Raw genomic sequence first — 23,010 nt, forward strand, 5'->3', positions numbered from 1 at the left:
CGATATTCCCCGCTCCAGTAAGGAGACGTGCTCAAGAGTTGAATCCCCCGTACGGTGTTCATTTTAGGACATCCTCAGACTCAGGTGTCAGACTCAGAAAAACATCGGTCATCTTCAGACAAAACTGCCTCAGCGTCAGAAAAACCAGACTCAGGTGTCAGACTCAGAAAAACATCTGTCATCTTCAGACAAAACTGCCTCAGCGTAAGAAAAACCTAGCTGTCATCCTCAGATAAAACTGCTTCAAACTAAACTGCCTCAGAAAAACATCTCTAAGGAGTCAGGTCTCAGAAAATCAGGTCTCAGAAAAGTATTAAGTATTAAATAAAGACAAGTGTGCTATGCCATGATGTAATACCATATGATACCATTATAAAACGTTAGCAGTTGTCATTGTCATTGCACAACAATAATAGACAGACATAAAGATAGACAGGTACTTGAAATGTAATCCCCAGGGGACAATAACTGCAGCGTTGTTGAATTCATTTGATATGAGATATTATCTTAACTTATTTAGAGAAATGTGCCTTGTTGTTGGTACCTGCTATTTCATGTATTATCATAATGGTATTATATGGTATTACATCATGACATAGCACATATGTCTTTATGGGGGTTTGGGAATAATGATGTGATGATAATGATGCAGGTTTCTTACTGGGGTAGTGTACAACTGGGAAACGGTTAGCAAAAGTAAGAAATAATGGTCCAGGTGTCGTTCTGGACTTTCGTGGTGGAAAAATGTTTAACCCACTTTTCCCTAGCTCATTGAATGTACCGTAATCCCTACGAAAAACAAATTATTTTGCTGTATGTAGTACGTAGCTTACTCGGTATGTGCCTTACAGCAGCTGCTAATGTTACTAGCTATGAGGTTAGCTAAGTGAGGTTAGCTGCTGTTACATCCATGGATTTCCTACAATGTGTATACCATTGGATCACTTTTCACCTTTACTTATAATTTCTACATCTAACCAAGCACCAAATATAACATGCCAGTGACCAGGCTTGGAATTTCACCATTCTGGGGGGGCAAGGCCACTTGGCCTTCAGTTGGGCATATTTGGTGGGGGGCACAAAGGCCACATGGGCACCAAGGCCAAAGTTAACTATACAGTAGTAGGCTATAAAAATGATGTTGTATTTAGCCTATTCACAAGGATACAAGGATACAAGGAAGTTTATTGTCACATGCATATAGTTACTGGAAGTAAGAAATACTCAGCATGAGTGCTGAGTAGTGAATGAGTGCAGAAAGTCAGTATAGTGTAGTGTGAGTTCAGAGTTCGGATGGTCTGGGGATAAAACTTCTCCTGAGTCTCTCAGTTCTGGCTTTGTGACTACATAGGCGTCTTCTTGATTTCAGCGGTAGGAATAATCCATTGTTAGGATGAGGAGTCCTTCAGAATCTTTTTGGGCTCTTAGGAGTACTCTTCTGGAATAGATATCTTGTAGAGCAGGAGTTGAGTTCTTATAGTACGCTCAGCTGAGCAAAGACTACTCTCTGCAGAGTACTACAATCTCTAACTGTGGAGTTCCCATACCAGGTGATGATGCTACCAGTTAGAACACTCTCAACCGCTGAAGTGTAGAAGGCCTTCACGATGGATGTAGAAACTTTGAATTTCCTTAGCTGACGAAGGAAGTAGAGTCGATTGTCTGGATTTTTTCAGAACATATTGAGTGTTAACAGTCCATGTTAAGTCTTCAGTAATGTGGACACCAAGGTATTTAAAACTTGTGACTCTCTACAGGTTGCCCGCTGATCATTAGTGGGGTGTAACTGTAGTTCTGCTGCTGCCTTCTGTAATCCACTACCATTTCCTTGGTTTTACTGATATTCAGTGTCAAGCTGTTAGATTGACACCACTGTGCCACCTCATCAACCTGATCCAAGTACAGCTGTTCATTGTTGTTACTAATCAGGCCCAAGATCACTGTGTCATCTGCAAACTTGATGATGGAGGTATGACTACTGTTGGCTTTGCAGTCATGTGTGTATATGTTGTACAGCAGTGGACTCAAAACACAGCCTTGGGGAGCACCAGTGCTGATGGTTAATGAGTCAGATGTCAGACCCCCCCACTCTAACCACTTGTGAACGGTTGGTGAGGAAGTCAAATATCCAGTGACACAGGGTGGTGTTCAGTCCTAAGGCCTTCATCTTTGTGACCAAGGTGAGAGGTACTATCGTGTTGAATGCTGAACTAAAGTCAATGAACAGCATCCTCACATAATTCCCATTCCCTCCTCCAGGTGAGTTAAGGTGGTGTGCATAAGGTTTGAGCTGGCATCCCTCTGTAGACCTGTTGGCTCTGTAAGCAAATTGGAGGGGATCAAGAAGGCAGGAGGGATGAGCAGATAATGTTTTTCACAAGCTCTCAAAAACACTTCATCACTGTAGACGTCAGGGCTACTGGGCGGTAGTCATTCAGACATGATGGACTTTTGTTTTTCGGTACTGGAACAATAACAGACTGCTTGAGGCAAGTAGGAACTGTCTCTTGAGCCAATGATGTGTTAAAGATATAAGTGAACACAGGAGCTAACTGAGCAGTGCAGGATTGCAGTAGACCTGCATCATTGTATGAAACATTACAAAACATGAAACATGACATATTACATATAACTGTAAATCATCTGATCATCTAATAAAACAGATATCTAGGCTATATATAACATTTATTTTATATTTGGCCTGCTATGAAATCATGTATTGAACAATTTAAATTTAAGCACAGCTCATCTTTAAGAAACTCAAATAGCCTAGATGCATGCTTAGCATTTTGTGATCAGGCTACTTTCACAAACTCTTAGTCAGTTGTCTTCTGATTTTACCAATATCTAGGCGATATTTGTAACATTTATTTTGTATTTGGCCCGTTATGAAATCATGTGGAACAATTTAAACACATTGTAAAACTTAAAGCCCAAATTTGGAGACATCAATGCATGTCGAAATTTACTGCAAATTCAAAACTGGATTACTCTGGAACGGCTAACTGTACAGGGGACTGCTTTACACTTTTATGTTCGGTAAGGTCTGCTGTTTATTCTGATATGTGGTTTGTCATGTGTTAAAAGAAGGGTTCGTAATGTATTCCACCGAGATGAATGGGTAGGGAGATCATGGACGCAAAAACCTTCAGTAGAATGTATGATTAAATTGAATTATATTATTTACTTTTTCTCGCGAACCGTTCAACACAGCAATTATCGGCTAACATCGTTTAAAAGCTGAAAAAGTTTTCATGTGACATCACTTGTGATGTCTGTGTGATGAATAGGCTACTTCGAGAAGTTCAACTGAGAAGAATGGGTGAATTTGGACGCACTTTCTTGCGATGTCACTTTCTCCACTGCGTAAAAGACTAAATTAATTTGCGCTGTGAATGCTAAGATTATTTTGACAGGCCGCAGGCTAAATAAAAATCGCTATTAGTAGGACACAAAGCAGAATATTGAAAGAAGGGGGCACCAAGGCCACCGTGGCCTGTAAACCTATGATTTTCAAAGGGGCTTCACGGCCAAAGGCTACCACGGCCGTTGTGGCCGCCGTGAAATTCTGCCCCTGCCAGTGACAGAATAACGTATGAAGCATAATATTAAACTCACCGTTCTGTATCCGTCGTCTTCTTCTGTCCCCACAATAACTTTTCATTGGAGACTTTTTCGTCTGACTCTGTTTTTTCTGACAGCGTTTTTTCTGAGACCTGATATTCTGAGACCTGACTCCACTTTTTCTGACAGCGTTTTTTCTGAGACCTGACTCCACTTTTTCTGACAGCGTTTTTTTCTGAGACCTGACTCCAATTTTTTTCTGAATGCGTTTTTTCTGAGACCTGACTCCACTTTTTTCTGAGGCAGTTTGGTTTGAAGCAGTTTTATCTGAGGATGACAGAGGTTTTTCTTACGCTGAGGCAGTTTTGTCTGAAGATGACAGATGTTTTTCTGAGTCTGACACCTGAGTCTGGTTTTTCTTACGCGGAGGCAGTTTTGTCTGAAGATGACCGATGTTTTTCTGAATCTGACACCTGAGTCTGAGGATGTCCTAAAATGAACACCGTACCCCCGGCCGCCCCTCCTCCTTTTCCTTCTGTGTGTGAGACCTCAGAAGCAAGCGATTGACGTGCAAACGAGCGATAGAAAACTGATTAGCGCAAATGAAAGCAAAATACTCCGATTTATTTTTGTAAGTGTTCGTGCCGCTCCCCATGTGTCATGAAAAAAGCTCCCATGCCAAAAACCACTACTGACACTGCCTTTACCATTCCTCCAGAGAAATCAGCTTGCACAGGTGACTAAGAAACAGCGCTGACTCGGAATTAGCCCTATGTGTCTTTTTGCCAGTGCTTTTTAAATAATTAAAAAATATATAGCCTATTTACTCTTGTATCTGTTTCAAGTCTAATCAACTGTGTTCTTGAAAACTGGTAGGTGTAGGCTAATGTTTAATTCCTTTAGATCATTTTAGACATTCCCCTTCAGTCCTGACCCCCAATACTTCAAAGACTTGTTATTTTGTTGTCAGTTAGACAATATGCAGATTATTTTAGACTATGTTTTAATTAGACAAACTTGTATTTTTTCTCCAAGATGAATAAACCGCCTAATCCTGACAGAAAATGTTCTTCTTTGCACTCCCACTCTTGGATAGGAATGTTTATTGTCAAAAGGATAACTGATCCGGACCTATTTTGGGACGATTACGTCGTAGAATTGATATTTCACAACACCAGAAAGGTAAATTAAACATTGTGCACCACGAACGCTTTTGCAAACTGGCCGACTTCTGTTATGTTTCACTGTTATGCGGACTATGCTGTTGGTTTATCTGTGCGAGTGTTTAATCGACTCCAAGATGCGGGAGGTGGGGTTACACACGCACTCAGCTTATATAGGCTACCAGACCTACGCAAGACCACACAGCAAAGAGGGTTCATTCCCTTGGAAGTCTAGCCTACGTTACCTTTGAGAAGCTGCTCGAATTACTGACTAGATTTCTTGCTCACGTTCCGCTCATCAACAGGTGCTGGAAACGTCTCGTTCTCGAGGGAAACGGTGAGTGCTGCCGACCGCGCGTGGCTTTTTAGGTGGCCGTTGGTCTTTGGGTAGGCTAATTCTTATTACCTACACTTATTTTGAAATTGATGCCTAGACGGAAAATGCCATTACCTGCTGCAGTCTAATCACATGGCTTTTTCAAAATCATAGATTGGAGTGAAACCCTTACGTTAGATGAAGTGTTTAATTTATATGGGCGCTGTCCATTGTCCGGTACTGAAGTACAATACGAATTTGCAATGATGTCGGTGAACTTAGAAAACCCAATTAGGAAATGGTTTAGAAAACTAAAAGTAGAAATTCAGTTGAGAGACACCTAATCACAAACTATTTCAAAGAACGGTCTTTGACCAAATTACCTCCCTGAGACCATTAGGCTATTCTTTGTATCTTAAAAAGCTAGAAATAGCAAATGTGAAGCAATCATTCAACATTGTTTTAGTGCGTGGGGTCCTCAGTGGCATTCTATAGAATTATTGGTTGCATTCCCCATGAATGACAAAAGAGCTCCTGGGCAGTAAAAGGCATCTTCGCAGACATGAACACATTCCTCAGTTTACTTGAGAATCGGCCTACAAATATATCATTCAACTGGAACATGACATGGTTATGAAATCAAGTCAAATGTGGCTTGGAATGGCAAAGTAAACATGACTCCATCATTTAAATTCAACAGGAGGATGAAGAATGTAAGAACAAGCCCCTTGGAGCCAATTCCTTCTGGACTTGTTAAAATAAGACTTGCTTTTTTCAGTCTAAGAATACCCTTTCTATCTTATCTCTATCTGTCATTTCCTCTCTAACTCTATGTACACTATGTATGTGGACATACATATTCCTACTCACATTCTTTCCCTCTTTCTTTCCCTCTTTCTTTCTCTCTCTCTTTCACACTCTCTGTCTTTAACTCCCTTTTCTTTCTGTGTATGTGTGTGATGCATTTAACAGTTTAATTAATGAGAAGCTATGCAAATCCCTTTGCTTGGGCAATTAGCAAGTCTGTAATGGGGCTATTCTTGCAAACTACAAAAAACAGATGCTATACTGTTTTTTGAGCAAAACAGCGTCTTGGTGGTCCTCAAGGCATGGTTTAAAACAAAATGATGATTTTCAATATAATATGTCCATTTGGACTATACATCTTGCTTCTTTGTCAGTAGTAATTTTAGTATGTGTATTCTCTTGACTGGAATTGAGACAGCGAACAAATGCAAATAAATTCCTGCAAGAAAGGCTCAAGATCTATTGCTCCCATGGGGTTAAGGCATGGCAATTAGAGTTGCACCAGTACTGTGCTGTAGATCTATACTTAGATCTGTGCTTTTTATAAAAGGAATAGCAATGGCCCTCCTCAGCATGTCGCTAAACAGGAGGCTACCCCATGTAGCCCCAGGGCTTCTTAAACGCACGGTCCGTGTGATGCTGAATGAAGGGGAATCGTGGGTGATTTGATGCTGCTGAGAAAGACTGCTGCTGCTGCTGCTACTGCTGGGGCTGCGCCAGCAGTCCGGTCTGAGTCAGCCCTGTGCGGGGGCGTGAGTCAGAGCCGGCCCCTGATATGTGGAGGTGCGCCACCGCATCACAGCCGGCAGGGCAGACAGGATTGTGCTGGAGCACGACATGCCAGGGGAGTCAAAGAAGATCATAAAATAGAAAAGGACTGAGAGAGAGTGAAAGACAGGGAGGCAAAGAGAGAGATGTGAGAAAGGCAGGAAGAGAAAGAGAAAGAGAGAGAGAGAGGCAGACAGAGCACATATCCTTCTGGGGAGTGACCTACAATACACTAATGGAAAAGACATGAGTAACAGGAAATTGATGGAACGAATGTTAATAAATGAACATGGTTGCTACTTTAGGTTATAGGTGAGCACACAGAAGGGAATAAATTGTGGCTGCAGGTGGGTGGCTAGCCTGGCCCCACCCGCCAAGTAGCTCTACTCATTTTCATCTCGCTGAGATACTACTGGCTCCTGTCCATGCGTTTATGTTTCCCCCAGCCAGCAGGATGGTGGGCCAATCAGTGATGAGGGGATGACATTAGTTTTGAAATTGAAAGTGGCTGTGGGCAAGGTAAAGAGTAGTAGCAACACCTGCAAATGTAAAAAAATGCTGTCAGAGGAATATGTAAATGTAAGCAGCAAATGTAAATACATTGTTCTGCTGATGCTTTATCAGCAGTTCCGCCACCTCAGATGAATTAATAATAAATATATTCTTTCATACCAACGATATAGCGTGATGCAATTGTTAAAATAAATGGTGAGTTAATTTTCCGTGTACAGAGGTGACCAAGAAGCTAGCAATTCTTGTCCAAAAAGTATTGCTACACCACAATACTCAATATGTTGTCCAACGGTGAGTCATTTTTCCCCATCGCATCGGCACTGGGTTCCCCCACCTGCCAAATCCCACTTTAACCACTGAGAGCACCCATACTCTCTTCACAAAGTGAGTGAGTCTTTTGAAATCAGGCTAGGAAGTGGCAGGCAGGGGTTCAGTTATTATACAGTAATAGGGCTGGGTTTATCCTTATGGACCTTCTATAAGTAGCCTGAGAGCATGCAGGGTGACTATATCCAATCATACTGTGTATGGGCTTTCAGAATCATGATGAAAGACATGCTTATTATTAGACCCATCATAAAAGCAAAGGAAAATATAGCTGCAAGCAGCAATGAGGGGGCCAAGCAGAATAGGCCGGAGTAGCCACGGTGACAAGATTGAATTCAGCGGATACCCGGCATCAACACTTTCAACAAGTTTCACATCAAAAAGAAAATTGATTTTGTAGGGCTGAAACAGGGCTGAGTATTGTCACTGCCTCCGCCAGCCAGCCCCCCACCTAATCACCCCTGCCCATCCCACCCCGTCCTGCCCCGCCTCGCTCTTGCACGCACACATTAGAATTAACTGGATGGAACATGTTGTCATCAGTTTCACATCAAAAAATAAAAGATCGATAAAACACATCAGCAACTACAGATCAAAAATGCAATATTGCTAATTGCAGCACCCCCTACAGGTCAAAGGTCACCAAAGTTTTTGCACTACCTCCGAATGGGGTCATGAATCCATATAGTAAGTTTGGTTATGATACATGGCAGGGTTGTTGAGATATGAGCTCACTTCCTGTTTGGCGGCTTCGCCACCAATTTTGATTGATTGTTACGAGCGAATGCTTTTGCCAGTTGTTCCAGAAAGCAATATATTAATAGATTATGGTCTAAAGATGGTCTCTGCCAATTTTGGTGAGGATCCGCTGAAATTTGTGACCTGTGAAAACTTGTACGTGTTTTTGATTAAATCCAATATGGCGGCCGAATCAATTGCGATGACATCACAAGTTGGCTTGGGTCGGCCTAAGGATCTCCAACAGTATTAACAGACACCACTAGTGCGTTTTAATTCTAAACACAACTGCAGCTACAGGCCAAAAGGCATGTTTCTTAATTACAGCGCCCCCTAGAGGTCAAAGGTCACCAGATTTCTTGAGCGTCCCCCTGATTGGGTCCTGAGTACATGTACTAAGTTTGGTTATGACAGATGAATGGGTTGCTGAGATATGAGCTCACTTCCTGTTTGGCGGCTTCGCCGCATATTTCGATTGGCTGTTACGGTCAAACGGTTTGAGTTCCGAAGACGAAAAGGGATAACTTTTGTGCAGCTTGGTCTGAAGAGCATGTGTGTCAAGTTTGGTGACGATCGGACAAAATTTGTGACCTGTGAAGTTTTAGTTTCACTTTCACTAAAATCCAATATGGCGGAAAATCCATCATGGCGGAAAATGACGTCATAGGGTGCGTTGAACTCGGCTTGGTCCAAGGATTCCAACGATACCTGATTTTTGACAATCGGGTCAACAGGTCAGAAGTTACGTAATTATGAGACTGTCCCCTATCAGTTTGCCAAATTTCACAACTTTTCACCAGACGGTTCTATGGGCTGCCATAGACTTCAATGGCAGAGGAATAATAATAATAAGAAAACTAACAAACACAATGGGTGCCTTCGCAGCTTCGCTGCTTGGCCCCCAATAAAATCCTCTTAACAGGCTTATGCAACCCAGAAGCCTATGGGCCTGAAATAGCACATTGAGATCCTACATAGATTTGTCATGGAGGTATATCCTTGACAAGAAAAAAACATATATAGCATTTATTGCTTTGAAAGGTGCATGCATCTTTTCATGTTGGCCGTATATAATTTCCCATTTTTCTGACAACTTGATCTATTAAGATTGCAGATGCCTGCCTGCCATCTGGCTTGGCACTTTCGTTCATAAGATAAGTTCATAAGATTCCCCAAAAGGTGCTTTCAAATCCAGGTTCATACAGGAATGACAAAATAATCATCCTCCATTAATGAAAAGGGGCTTCAGAAATCAGAAATGAGCTTTAGCTAAAAAGCCTCTATCAGAATATGAAAGCTGCCACACAGTACACTGGGATGAAGGCTGTTCAGTCGAACACCATTGGACCTCTGTCTTTTAATGTTTCTTTAATTAGTACAGGCTTTTCATGTTGCTATGCGTGTCCCCTAGACTACCAAATCCTGCATTTATATTTTTCCTCTCTCCTTTTTATCTATCAAGGTGTAGCTTGAATGACATTAATATCGAATGTAACCCCAAAAAAAAAAAAAAAAAGATGCAGAGTTAAACTGCACTCTGAAATCCCTTCAGGAAATATCATGGCTTTCAGAAACTCTCTCTCTCTCTCTCTCTCTGTTTTTGTCCACTTTTAGAAGAGTGCGCGTTTGCCGATAATTACCTCTTGTCCCTACTGTAACTTCTGCAGAGCCTCCATCTAGATCAGTGCTAGTGGACAGACAGGAACTTTTCTATGACCAATTCATAAAGACCTTTTTTTTGTAAGAGCCACTATTCCAATTCACCATTTAAGGCGTGAGCATAATAACCAATGACAATGCTTAGATTTCAGTAGAAACTGAGGTCATATGATTGTACATAATGATGATAATCACCTTCCTTAGCGCTCTGTAAATACATTGGAATGCATCAAATCAATGTGGCAGCCTTTCATACTTGCTCTAAAATGGCAAGATCTCAGAAGAAAGCTGTCTTGAGAAGGAAATGAAACAAACTCAGTTGACACTGTGTATGACTTTTTCCTGTACACACACATGCACGCATACACGCACACACACAAGCACGCACGCACGCACGAAGCAAGCACACACACACACAAATGACCACATTGAATGCACAATCACACTTGTGGACGCACGGGTGTGCTTACATGCACCCTCATATAAACCTGCATGTTCAAAGAATTGCACTCTATGTCCACTCAACATACCAACTCCAATCTGATTTCAATTCAGCCTCTCTGCTAGAGTTGAGTAGCTTGATTTCAATTCAGCCTCTCTGCTAGAGTTGAGTAGCTTGATCGAACACAGCGGGTTGTCTTAAAGGTGCAATCAGTGATTACACATGACGTCACATTGTTTATGTTTGGTGACGGTTATGGGATTTGGCAGATGCTTTTGTCCAAAGTGACATACAAATAACAACAATACAATAGTTAAATTTAACAGTAAACAATGTAAAAGTTGGTAAGACTACATTATGGAGAATAGCAATAATAAACAACAATGTCAATTCAATCAAAAGCCTAATGAAAATAAACAAATACTAGAATATACCAATCATAACGCATAAGAAACTTAGGGATACAGGTCCCTAAGTGTTAAGTGTACTTTTCTTTAGCAAAGGTGTAACGCCTGCCTGTTTAAAAGAAGAAGGAACTATTCCAGAACTGAGTGAAGTATTAAACACATGTGTGACTGCCGGTAGAACAGCAGGTGCGATAGACTGTAGAAGAGTGGACGGGACAAGATCTGAAGGGTATGTTGTTGGACGACTTCGCTGAAGCAGTTGAGAGACCGCTTCCTCATCAAGAGGAGAGAGAGTCCAATGATGCCATCATGCCAACACAAGGCAAAGCCCTGCTTATAGGTTCATCAAACTGAGCACTTATTTTAGCAACTATTTCAATGAAAAATGTTGCAAAGTAATCTGCTGACAGTGAAGTATTTGATGGCGTTGGTGGAGGATTGAGAAGAGTTCTACTCTACCTGTGATCTTAATTCATCCGACCCAAAATTCACATCTTTATGCTCAGTTTGCAATTTAACAACACACTTCTAGCAAAACTGTACTCATTGGTGTCTATTATTTACACTAGATGTCTTCCCATGTTAAAACACTTTTAGATAATGAGTTCAACTAGCAATCAGACCAGGACCAATCTTAACAAGGACCAGGCGATTCCATGATGCCTAGCACCAGACAACATTGTATGTAATGTGGATGAGATCTTATGGCCATACCTAGACAGAAGGCCTAACTGGATATACAATTATGGATCACATGCGATGTGGTGTTGCTTGAGGGAACAGGTCATGTCCTCTGTACAGCACATCTTTTGTTTATTTCATTTGCACCATTTTTGGCAGTGATGGAAACAGAAGCACATTGCACTCAGCACAGAAGGTGGCTGCGGCTCAGGAAAATACATCCCATGGGCTCAAAGTAGACCACACTTATCTGGACAGATATTTGGTGTTGATCTGTGAAGGATATGATGTGTCAGTGCAGTGCACTAGGAGTTGTTGTCAAAAGCCTTTTGTTTTGTTTGGTGTTTAAAAGCAAAAGGAAAAAAAAAGAACGACCTCAGATGTCAATTCAGCATTCTCAGAATGGTCTTTGTTTTTAAAATCTCGATTTGTTTTCATCACTCTTCAAAAGAAACTTTGGGCTAATTTAAGCGGCAATTAGGGTAACTAAAACACCCCCCTTGCGCTATGACAGAACTCCACACATCAAATACAATTAAGATTACAGGCACGGCAGGCAGCTGAGGTGGTGAGCCGGCTTGTCGATAAGGAGTTGGCATTGCTTACAGCGTGAGCGTGAGCTGCCTGTCACTCATTAAGCAGCGAGCTCCAGCGGTGGTGTGACGCTGGAAATGCAAATGAAGTCTGTTTGCGATGCGATTTACTCGAAGAGACGAGCGGCAAGGCCTCATTAGAATCATTGGCATGTGAGCTTCGGCATCAGCAAGCGATAAAGAAAAATGGCATCTGTTTTTATCCAGAGAAGAGCGGCATGGCACAGAGTGTGTGTGGGCTGTCTGGATGTCGCTGTCATGCTGTGAAGTGGCCTTGTCTTTAGGTGCTGATAACAGGAGCAGGCTGACATTGCCATGGATGTCTTTAATTTTTACAAGCAGGTTATACATATTTATATGCTGCTACTTTTAATGGGATTTTAACCTTCTCTGTATATTTCTTTCAGCTTATCTAATAGCAAATGAATATAATGTTATTATAATAAATCATAATTTAACCTGATTGGGTAGGACTGTTAAATGGCCCACCATTTGCTGAAATGGAAATAAATACATAAGCAATTATCTTGTTACAACTTTGTTAGTGTAAATAATCCACTGTTAAAACATCCTGAAGACAAAAAAAATGATTATTTTTCTATGCAAGATAGTTTACCTCACTTGGGTTTAAAAGTAGTAGGCCAACATAAACTGTTGTCGGAAACATAAAATAGCATATTGAGCCGGTCCGAGGTAAAAGCAAACAGTTTACTTTGACATTCACACTTGCTCCACTGGATTCCATTGTATAGCCATTTTGCACTTGACAATTGGCATTCTACCTCAATGCTAGAGATATTTTCACAGAGTTTTCCTTGCATAATGCAACTTGTTTATTGTATGATGGTGTCTTGGATGCGGTTGTACCCTCTTTCCATTCGGGTCCAAACTTCTGTCCGTTTTCTCATCCAAAATTATGTCGTTCCACCCCAGTGCAGAATCCCTGGGGTGTAATTATAGAGGGCCTGGAAAAGAAGGCACTCTGGAGCACAGGCCTCCACTAAAGCTCATCAGAAGCTATCCTCTGCTGAACAGAAGGTCTCAGGTCATTTGAAAGAAACGTTCAGCCTGCAGGGTTCCCATCCTTCTGAAAAGACAGTTTCAATCCAGAAGAGATGTGATGGGGAATGAGATTTGACAATCAATCTGTGCCATATCATTCCCCCAATAGATGGAGAGAAGTGCCCATTATCAGATCCAAATCATTACCCTTTGTTACAGGTAATTGCTAAGTAATTGCTGTAGTTATCACTTTTAGGTGAAGCCAAAAGCGTCTCCATAGGCATGCATTCAAGAGTATAGCACTGTCTAAGCTCATTTTAAAAAGGACTTCCAGACAGAGGAATAAAACTTTCTTCTACTTCTTCTCTTGCTATGGATTAGGTACCATGGTAACCATAGCACCATAGCTGTATGAAGCTGAAGAAAATGTATCGTAAAACCCCCAATTATCACCACTTTTGTTCAGAAATTCTAAAACAACAATGTTTTTTAACACTTCAAAATAACATTTGCTAAATGAACCTTACATTTTTCAGTAGCCATAGATGTGTAGATTTGAACTTTGGTTCTTAACAGGAGCATTTACTGCCTGAAATATCCGATTTTGTTTACCACGCTCGGAGTTATAGTGCTGGCCTGATGGGTCGCCTATTTACGCCGTTTCAACGGCACATGAACAGTTAGACCGAGAATTCTCGTCATGAAATTAAAATTCCACTGGGGCTCCAAGCCTTACAACACTGTTTACAGCTCTTCGAGTCACGGCTAATTCAGATAAACCTATCGTGGGTGGTTGCGTTTCTTTAGGAGTCCGCCGTCTTGGTTTGTATAGAAATGGATATTAAGTGACACATACACGCAAGACAGCGGAAATACGGGGCCGACGGTAATAGGGGGAGTTCCGATAGTGAGCAAGTGTGCGTGAATGAGCAAAATCTGTGGAAACATAACTGTGTAGACCTACTTTTTTCCCTAAATGTAAGGTGGATTTTACAAAACAAATCATCATGATTATTAAAAGTGCTCTAAGCAATGTTGGTAACGTCACTTCTGTTGACGTTCAAACAAAACTTCCTTCCCCTCCCTCCCATGCAATGGAAACACGCATCTCGTCGGTGATGGGTTGGAACAGTTTGTTATGTTTTTGGTTGGAGGTTGGACCAGGTTGTTTTTGTTGCCATTTATTCAGGGCACAGGCAGCTAGTGGATGGTGAGGTGATATTTGCTGTATGTGACAAAAAATGTTTTAGCTTAGAAACCGCGTAACACTGCTTAGAATACCTTTAAATAAAAATAACTATCCCAGTGATGTCATGTGACCCTTTTTTATGATGAGTTGTTAATTAGTTTAGAAGTTGTGATGTTTTAAGTGTTACAGTTGTGTCATTAAATTAGTCATTTCCCCTTTTCAGTTTGCGGTTGTTCACTGGACCATGCTCTGCCTACATCAGTGAGAACTGGAGAAGAGCCCCAACGCTGTGTCTGTTCCTGTTCCCCCCCGCACTTGACCCGACCTGCGCCCGAGACGCAGGCCCAAGATGAACGCCTCCGAGACCACCACCCTCCCCCTCCCCCATTGGAGCCTGTGGCTGAATGCCAGTCCCGTGTACTCCCACCCCAACGCCACCGCCACGTCTGCGCCAATGGCCAAGCCCAAGGCGTGCGAGCAGCTCAACATCGCCACCGAGGTCTTCCTCACACTGGGCATTATTAGCCTCCTGGAGAACATCCTGGTCATCTGGGCCATCATCAAGAACAAGAACCTCCACTCGCCCATGTACTTCTTCGTGTGCAGCCTGGCCGTGGCCGACATGCTGGTCAGCGTGTCTAATGCTTGGGAGACCATCGTCATCTACCTGCTGGCCAACCGGCAGCTGGTGGTGGACGACCACTTCACGCGGCAGATGGACAACGTCTTCGACTCCATGATCTGCATCTCGGTGGTGGCGTCCATGTGCAGCCTGCTGGCCATCGCTGTGGACCGCTACGTGACCATCTTCTACGCGCTGCGCTACCACAACATCATGACGGTGCGTCGCGCCTCCTTCATCATCGCCAGCATCTGGACCTTCTGCACGGGCTGCGGCATCGTCTTCATCATCTACTCGGACTCCACGTCGGTCATCGTCTGCCTCGTGTCCATGTTCTTTGCCATGCTCGTGCTCATGGCGTCCCTCTACAGCCACATGTTCATGCTGGCTCGCTCGCACGTCAAACGCATCGCCGCGCTGCCCGGCTACAACGCCATCCACCAGCGGGCGAGCATGAAGGGCGCCATCACGCTGACCATCCTGCTGGGCATTTTCGTGGTGTGCTGGGCGCCCTTCTTCCTGCACCTCATCCTCATGATCTCCTGCCCGCGGAACATCTACTGCGTCTGCTTCATGTCGCACTTCCACATGTATCTCATCCTCATCATGTGCAACTCGGTCATCGACCCGCTCATCTACGCTTTCCGCAGCCAGGAGATGCGCAAGACCTTCAAGGAGATCATCTGCTGCTACAGTCTGCGGAATGTCTTCGAGAACGTCCTCACGCTGCCTATGACGGACCGGACGGCCAGCAACCAGGTCTACGACACGTCTCAGGCAGCAAGGAACGCCAAGCGGTCATAAGCTGGTGCAAGTCAATGCTTGGAGGATTTCATATCATGTGATAAGCTACACCTGCAGTGCCACTTGGACTCAAAGGATGGATGGATGTAAACAGGACTATTCACTATCATGACTGTCAATAAAATATTACATTCTTAAAGGTTGTCATTTGATAGATCCATCAATTCATATTCAAATACTTTTAAGAATATGGTGAAAAAGATCATTCTGCCACATCTTACAGACTATCAGTATCAACTGTAAATATCTAAAATAATGTCAACATTAAAGTTGAAAAGAGCTATCTGAAGGCATAAACTATCATAGTGTAATACTACTGTAAATGTGCTACAAGACATCAGGACTTCTTATAAATGCGTGTGGTAAACTAGTTGTAAATAAATGGTGTACATTGTTATAATATGTAGATTGTAAGATTGATATATCGTCACCTTGATATGACACTAATCTACTGTGAGCTATCTTGAATGTAACATCTTTTTTCATGCATATCCATGCATGTTTATATTTCCTTCTGATCCCGTCAGACGACTCTTTCCTGGGATTTCTCTGGTCCATGTACACTTAGGTGTGCGCAATGAGACCATTCTTCATTTAAATAGGCTGAATGAGTGAATACAAAATCAAATATGTCTGTTTTTAGGGGTACCAACAAAGTTATATCTTTGTAATGCAAAAACAAATCACATTCTTCTTTCTTCACTTTGGCCTATTCCATAGGCATGCAGCTCTTACATGAACAAAAACATTTGAATTTCATCACTTTTAAGATAGATTTTTTAAGAAGATATAAATGAGGAAGTCTCCAAGAATCACATAATCACCTTGCCCAAAGATGACCACAAGTGTGTAAGCCCCAACCATTCCATATCCAATATCTGCCTTTTTTGTCATTGCATGACATGTGCCTATACTTACACAAATGCAGATAAATGCACAGAACTACCATTACTTGTGGGATAAAACATTTTATCAAACACTTTATCAAAGCATTATTCTCTGAGGGCAAGATAAAAGGACAAGGACAGCTCATCATGGATAACTGAGAGATGTGGGGTTTTAATGACAGCAATTAATTATATTGAATGATCCCAATGTTATTTATTCTGCAGTGTTATCACAAATAAGTGGGGAAAAGCCTATATAGCTACAGTACATATTGATAATAAATATAGTGGAAACCATTCAACGTCACCAAGAAACTACCAAAGATTTGAGTATATACCTACTATAATAGTTAATAGTTAATTAATTCATAATAGGAAAATGATGACTGTGTCAACAACATCTTGTTTTTGGAAAATAACTTTTACAAAGTCTTGAAGTCTTAAAGTCTAAATCATATTTATAAGCTCTCTGACAGAGAGGGTTTGTACCTTAAGGGATGAATGAAATTACAGGTTGTCATTTTACCACTGCTGATGATGAGTTACTACCTTTTAACAATGAATGGCAATTTTGGTGCTTTTGATGCCAAGGAGTGTCCATTCTGGTATAAGTGGGATGGAAGCGTAGGGAGGGGGTCAAGCTCTCAAAATGTTTTTTTTAGAGAGAAAAGTGATAGCTTAAATAACGGTGCTTTGCACTCCTTGTCCAGTGGGGAAATGATTCACTCTGATTATTTTGATGCTTGTCAGAGTTGAGATGCATCTGTTTAGTGATTTCCATATTTATGAAACGTTTGAAGTGGCACTCTGCTCATTTTACCGGTCTCCTCACATATTCACCCAATGCAACGGCCAAGACAGGAGCGGAGCCGATTGGTGCGGCTCCTGTCACAAGTCATTCATCCATACTTCCCTGAAAACATTTTGCTTGCTTACTCTCCAGGTTCAGCAGGTTTATATGTGCATGAGGGCTTTGCTTTGAATGTTTTTGAAAGGCGGCCACTTGTGTGTCGATAAATGTCTGCTTACGCATGAGAGCATGTGAGGAGCTTGACTAATCTAAGCATGCAACGGAGAAAACACACTCTTGTGAGGGAGGATGGCTGGAAGCAGTGGCTGAACAAGAAGATGTAGATATTATAAAATCAACACGAGGCAATGACTTAGCACATGAGGACAGTTGACTTATAGCTGCACAGCAGGACAGCAAAAACAGTCTGAAAACCTCATTAAGTGTATATAACGGGAGAATTATGAAACAAAGGAAAGTATGCATAAATGTATGTATTGACAAAAAGCTATACATTTTTAATATTCATGTGCAGTTTGTGCTCTTTTGGTCTGTAAATCCAAGTGCCGCATACTGCTTACTTGTGATTTGTAAAGGTTGGGTGGACTGGGCATGGTTAAAACACTTGCTATGTACAATTTTAATACGACCTTGAAAGACAACAGTGAAGAAAACAGCAGAACTGGGCTTTGCGCTCGTTATTGCTTGTTATTTGTATTGATTTACAGCTGACATTTTTATATTGCCCGTGTTTTTTGTGAGAGAGAGAGAGTGTGTGTGTGTGTGTGTGTGTGGAACAGTGAAAAAATTGTAATGTCTGTCCGTGAAGTGGTGTGTACTGCCAGGTCTTGTTTTCTGTTGAACGGGGGGGGGGGGGGGGGGGGGGGGTGAATGTCCTTCATTGGAGTCTGAACATGCTCCTGCAGCTGGGTCGCAGACCTTTGCTTATGTTATTGCTCCTCTTCATTCTGATGAAATTGGACTTCATAAGTTCAATTCACTACGATAAAAAACAAGACCCAGACCCAAACACAAGAAAGGATAGAAATGGAATGATGGAGAGGGAGAGAGGTCTCAGTCTCTGAGAGAGACTCTCAGAGGACACAGTATCTACAGTTCATCTTTCCTGACCTTCAACTGTGTTGATTGATTTGACCATCTGTACTGTGTATTAAATGTGATCTCCTGATTGTGCTTTAGTGATTTCTATTGTACCTGATATCTGTGCCTTGTATCTTCTTGCTTGTTTCAGGTGCTGGAGACAATAAAGAACATAAAAAAGCTTGTCATTACCCCTCATGTACCATGTCTTGCTTGTCAATTAACACACACATTATGGAAATAATCTGTTTTAGTATAATAGAACTAATAGTTCTGACAGGGCATCAGGGAAATCATGGTGTCATGGTGTTCCTCCCCTAGGATCCATCTGTGCTTCTGCTTCAGTACTTTCTGGTCAAGACTTAATTGACAAGTAGAAAGCATGGTTGTTATGGAAGCATGATTACTGAGAGCGTCCTCACTAAAACGATTTTTCAAATCACCCTCGACACCCCCCACGCACCGTTATCTCCGCGCAACTAAATGAACACATAGGGGACACATGTGACAGCTCAGAGCAACATACACATTATCTTACATAACCTGTCATGAACAATTTGTTCCGGTGTCGTGTCGAGTTAGGCTCCTTTGTCGAGATGAGCTACCGTAGCGTAAATCGATAGCACGGACATATCGAGTTGCGCTGCCTATCTGCCTACTGTACGAAGTTACATACGCTAGTATGTAACTTTGCCTTTGCTTTGCTTTGCCTTCCTGCCTTTCTCCAATGACCGTTGTGTTTGGAATTATTCGGGCTTTTCTAATTTAAGTTGTCTTACAAAGGCATAGTGTTAATTTTGTCACCTATTTTTAATTTAGTCTTAGTCTTAGTCTTGTGACGAAATGTCCTTTTTAGTCTTTGTCATATTTAGTCATTCAAATATCATTTTGTTAGTCAAGTTTTTAGTCGACTAAAAGTCTCGTCATTTTAGTCTAGTTTTTAGTAAAAAAAAAAACTAAAGGTATCTTAGTCTTAGTCAGTTTTTAGTCAACACATTTTTAGTCTTTTTTTTTATAACAAATTATTTCTGATTACCATTTGAGTCAAATAGTGTTTCACACATCTCAATTTTCCAACAATATTGTGTGTCCACAGGGCTACTGCTGTCTGTTATAATTACTCATTCTGATTTTTTGTCAGTCAGTATGTTTACATGCACAGGTAAGTCGAGCTACAGTTATAGCTCGGCTGGGATTTGACCATAGACAGTAAGATTTGACTGGACCACTGTCATATTTGTAGACCAGTGTTTCTCAAAGTGTGGTCCGGGGATCACTGGTGGTCCGCAAGCTATCCCAAGTAGTCCGCGAGCAGACGTGGTAAAATATAATATAGATGAGTTGTTTGCAATATTGAACCAACTTGCATGTAAAAACAGTTCTGCAACACTAATTATAGGCTACTGTTGAAGTAGGTCTAATTTTTTTTTTTAGCTAGGGTTAGTTAAGTTGTCCTGAAACTGAAAAAGTTTGAGAAACACTGTCATAGGCCAAAGTATTAATGTTTTACTCCGTTTACTATAATTTTGAAAACATAATAGCTAGATATTCTGTCTTCTCATTTTGTAGACGAAAATGAAGAGAGATTTTATCTTAGTTTTTATTTCATGCAAAACATTTTAGTCTCGTCTTTTTTCGTCAACAATAATGCATCTTAAGATAGTCTTAGTCAGTGTTTCAGGACATTACTGCCGCCTAGGTCATCGCCTCGCCTTAGTCATGAAAAAAAAAGGTCGCTGATCTAACATATTTTCCCTCGCCTCGTCTGATCTAAATTAACACAACAAAGGCAGCACAGACACCTACGTTTCATGTTTGTTTTTATAAATTAAGGCGAGACACGGCAGGTGAAAAAAAAAACAATTAACACATTTAGGTGTTTTTTACAGAAGCGCCCTGACTGCTATTACACAATGCTGCTTGATGAGTGTTTGTTTTGTGCATAGGCCTACTGTGTGTAGGCTGCGTGTGTGGTCTCTTCCCAGCTGACTGAGGAGCAGCGAAGAGGGATGTGTGTTTATCGGAGGCCGATGTTCTGTGCAGGAGTAGCCTGCTCACACAGCCCTGATAGTCCTGCTTCATCTTCTTTATCAACACAATAAATAAAACTTTCGCTAACTTGACGCAAGAGGGGAAAAGGGCTTTTAAAATATGCTAATCTTCATGCCACGCTACATGCACCTTAGTGACCATTGATCCCAAAACATAATTTCCAATACCGTTGTAGGCTAAAGTTCTATCTTTCCTGCATTAGCCCTACGCTATGCAATCCTTATGGACAACTTCCATTCTATCAGTAACCAAGCGCGAAAGTTCAGAGGCAAGTCTAGGCTGAGAATAGAATTAGAATCACTTACCTACATCAAACTTTCCAGGCCTACATATTGAGAAAAGCCCCTAGGTACTGTGGTAGAACTGTAGGCTAAGGTCACTACGTAGTGTGATTAAATCAGCGTTCATTTTATACGCATTATTTTTTTCTGTAAACAATGAATCAAAAGTCAAGCATTATCTTGACAGCCCTAATCTATTACTAACGGGTAGCTAGACAGAATAATAGGGATCAGTCTGGATCCCTTCTGTTGCATTATTTTCATTTACTGTAGCCTTGGACTACCCAACTGTAACTGTTTATTTAACTTCATGTTAAGACTATCTATTTAGTCAATTTTGTATCACTCCCTTTGACCCGAGGATCACAATAATTTAACAAGCAGAGGATCTTTGAAGTACCAATATATTTAGAAAACAATGACAAATAAATAACTATAAACAAAACACATTTAAATCACAATGAATCACAAGCACACAGCCAGTCATGTCTTCATCAAAAATGTCCACCTGCTGGGGTGTTTTTTTTTACATCTGTACAACAGTAAAGGACTGACATAGGTTAAGCTCTTGTGAGCACACTAACAGCAGAGACCAGTGTTGTGCCCAGGGAGCATCTGAACATCTTTTGGAAACTAGTGTACTACTAGCCAGCTACTTGCTAGCTAGCTATCAGCCAGTTCAAGTTTTGTATAGATTTCTAAAAACGAACAGCAAAACCTCTACACTGGTAGAGATTTGAACAAACATTAAATATCAGTTCAAGTTTTGTATGCATTTCTAAAAATGAACAGTAAAACGTCTACACTGGTAGAGATTTGAACAAATAAACAATATCAGTTCAAGTTTTGTATAGATTTCTAAAAATGAACAGTAACTGATTGGAAGAACTGATCATTTGAACTGATTGAAATAACTGATCATTTGAACTGATTGAAAGAACTGATCATAAGATAAAATAACTGATCCTTTGAACTGATTGAATAACAGATGTTAACTTAATGACTGATGGTCTCATTGGTGTGGAGTTGTCATCATTTTGGGTCCTCATGTAGGGCTTTATGTGGTCCACATTATATTTGTTTTTTAAAGTATTTCCTACAGAATTTGTCAATGTGACAAATTTGCCACGCAGTGTTGCAATTACATAAGGTCCGGAGATATCCGGCTCAATCCTCCCTCCCTTCCTTCCCTGCTTCCTCATGTTGTAAAGCAGCACCTCATCACCAACACGGTACACAATTCGTTGGTGCTTTTTGTGTACCTTTTTAGCAGATGCCTCTTGTTGCTTTTCTTGTGCCTTGGCAATGTTTTCTGCGGCCTTTGCTTCTGTTGCCTCCTTTGACCACTTCTTTTTGGTGACATATGCCCCATAACTTGTTTCCCCAGGAAGAATAATGTTGGAAAGCTGAAAAAAAAATAGCAAAATACATAGCAAGTCAAAAGTATAACTAATTGAATGTTAGCGTGCACATTGAAATACAAAAGACGAGGATAATTTTCAGTTGTGAAGGTACTTATATATGCTCTAGAAAAGCACTGACCGCATGTCTACAGGCACTTCTGGGGAATACTGCCTCCCTCCCATACATCAGTTGAAAGGGAGAGTATTTTGTTGTGGTTTGTACTTTTGATCTAAGTGAAAACAATGTTGCTTCCAAAAACACATCCCAATTGTCTTGTTTGTCACTGACCAATTTCTTCAGAGCTCTAGACATACAACAAGGAACACAAAATATACAAACACAAATGCTTTCTTAAGCATGTGTCGTTTTAATTTCATGCTCCACCCACCACAAGGAGTTTTGTTCTTGAAAAATACTGATGTACTGAATTCATTTCTTTATTTTGTTAGTGAATAACTACTGAAATGCTTAATAACAATCAATCTATGATTGTGAATCTATGATTATATTGTGATGCAATGTTTACTGTGATAGACTCTGTCATGACTACTCTGACATCAAAAGTGGAAAGTGAAACGTAATTTAATGTGACAAGCCTATCGAAACTTGCCGCTTGATGTTATCGTTGGTCTTCTCATCGAGGCCATTAGTTTGGGGATGATATGCAGCCGTGACACTCCTCTCGATCCCCAACAAATTGCAAAGGGTTGTGTTGAGCTGGAAAAAGAAAACACATTTTTTAAAAAAAGACAGAACCAAGCAGAAATTGGTATTTTACATGTGAACATACACATACATCATTTACGAATTCCCTTCCTCTGTCCGAAAGAATTCTTTTGGGGCAGCCATGGCGGTATATCATGCTGCAAAGATGCTTTCCAACTTCAGCTGCTGACTTAT

The 23,010-nt window shown here is 41.1% G+C and overlaps 1 protein-coding gene across 1 annotated transcript in view; it reads left to right on the plus strand.

Moving 5' to 3' along the window:
- The window catches only part of mc5ra (melanocortin 5a receptor), a 38,438-nt gene extending 21,613 nt beyond the window's left edge, over positions 1-16,825 (plus strand). Inside the window, exon 2 of the mRNA XM_048230185.1 lies at positions 14,393-16,825. Within this exon, the coding sequence (XP_048086142.1) occupies positions 14,519-15,595 (1,077 nt within the window). The 5' untranslated portion in view covers positions 14,393-14,518 and the 3' untranslated portion in view covers positions 15,596-16,825. The remainder of the gene's footprint in view (positions 1-14,392) is intronic.
- Positions 16,826-23,010: the final 6,185 nt, after the last annotated feature.

The sequence above is a fragment of the Alosa alosa genome, chromosome 20 (assembly GCF_017589495.1).
Source record: "Alosa alosa isolate M-15738 ecotype Scorff River chromosome 20, AALO_Geno_1.1, whole genome shotgun sequence".
Taxonomy (NCBI): Eukaryota; Metazoa; Chordata; class Actinopteri; order Clupeiformes; family Clupeidae; genus Alosa; species Alosa alosa.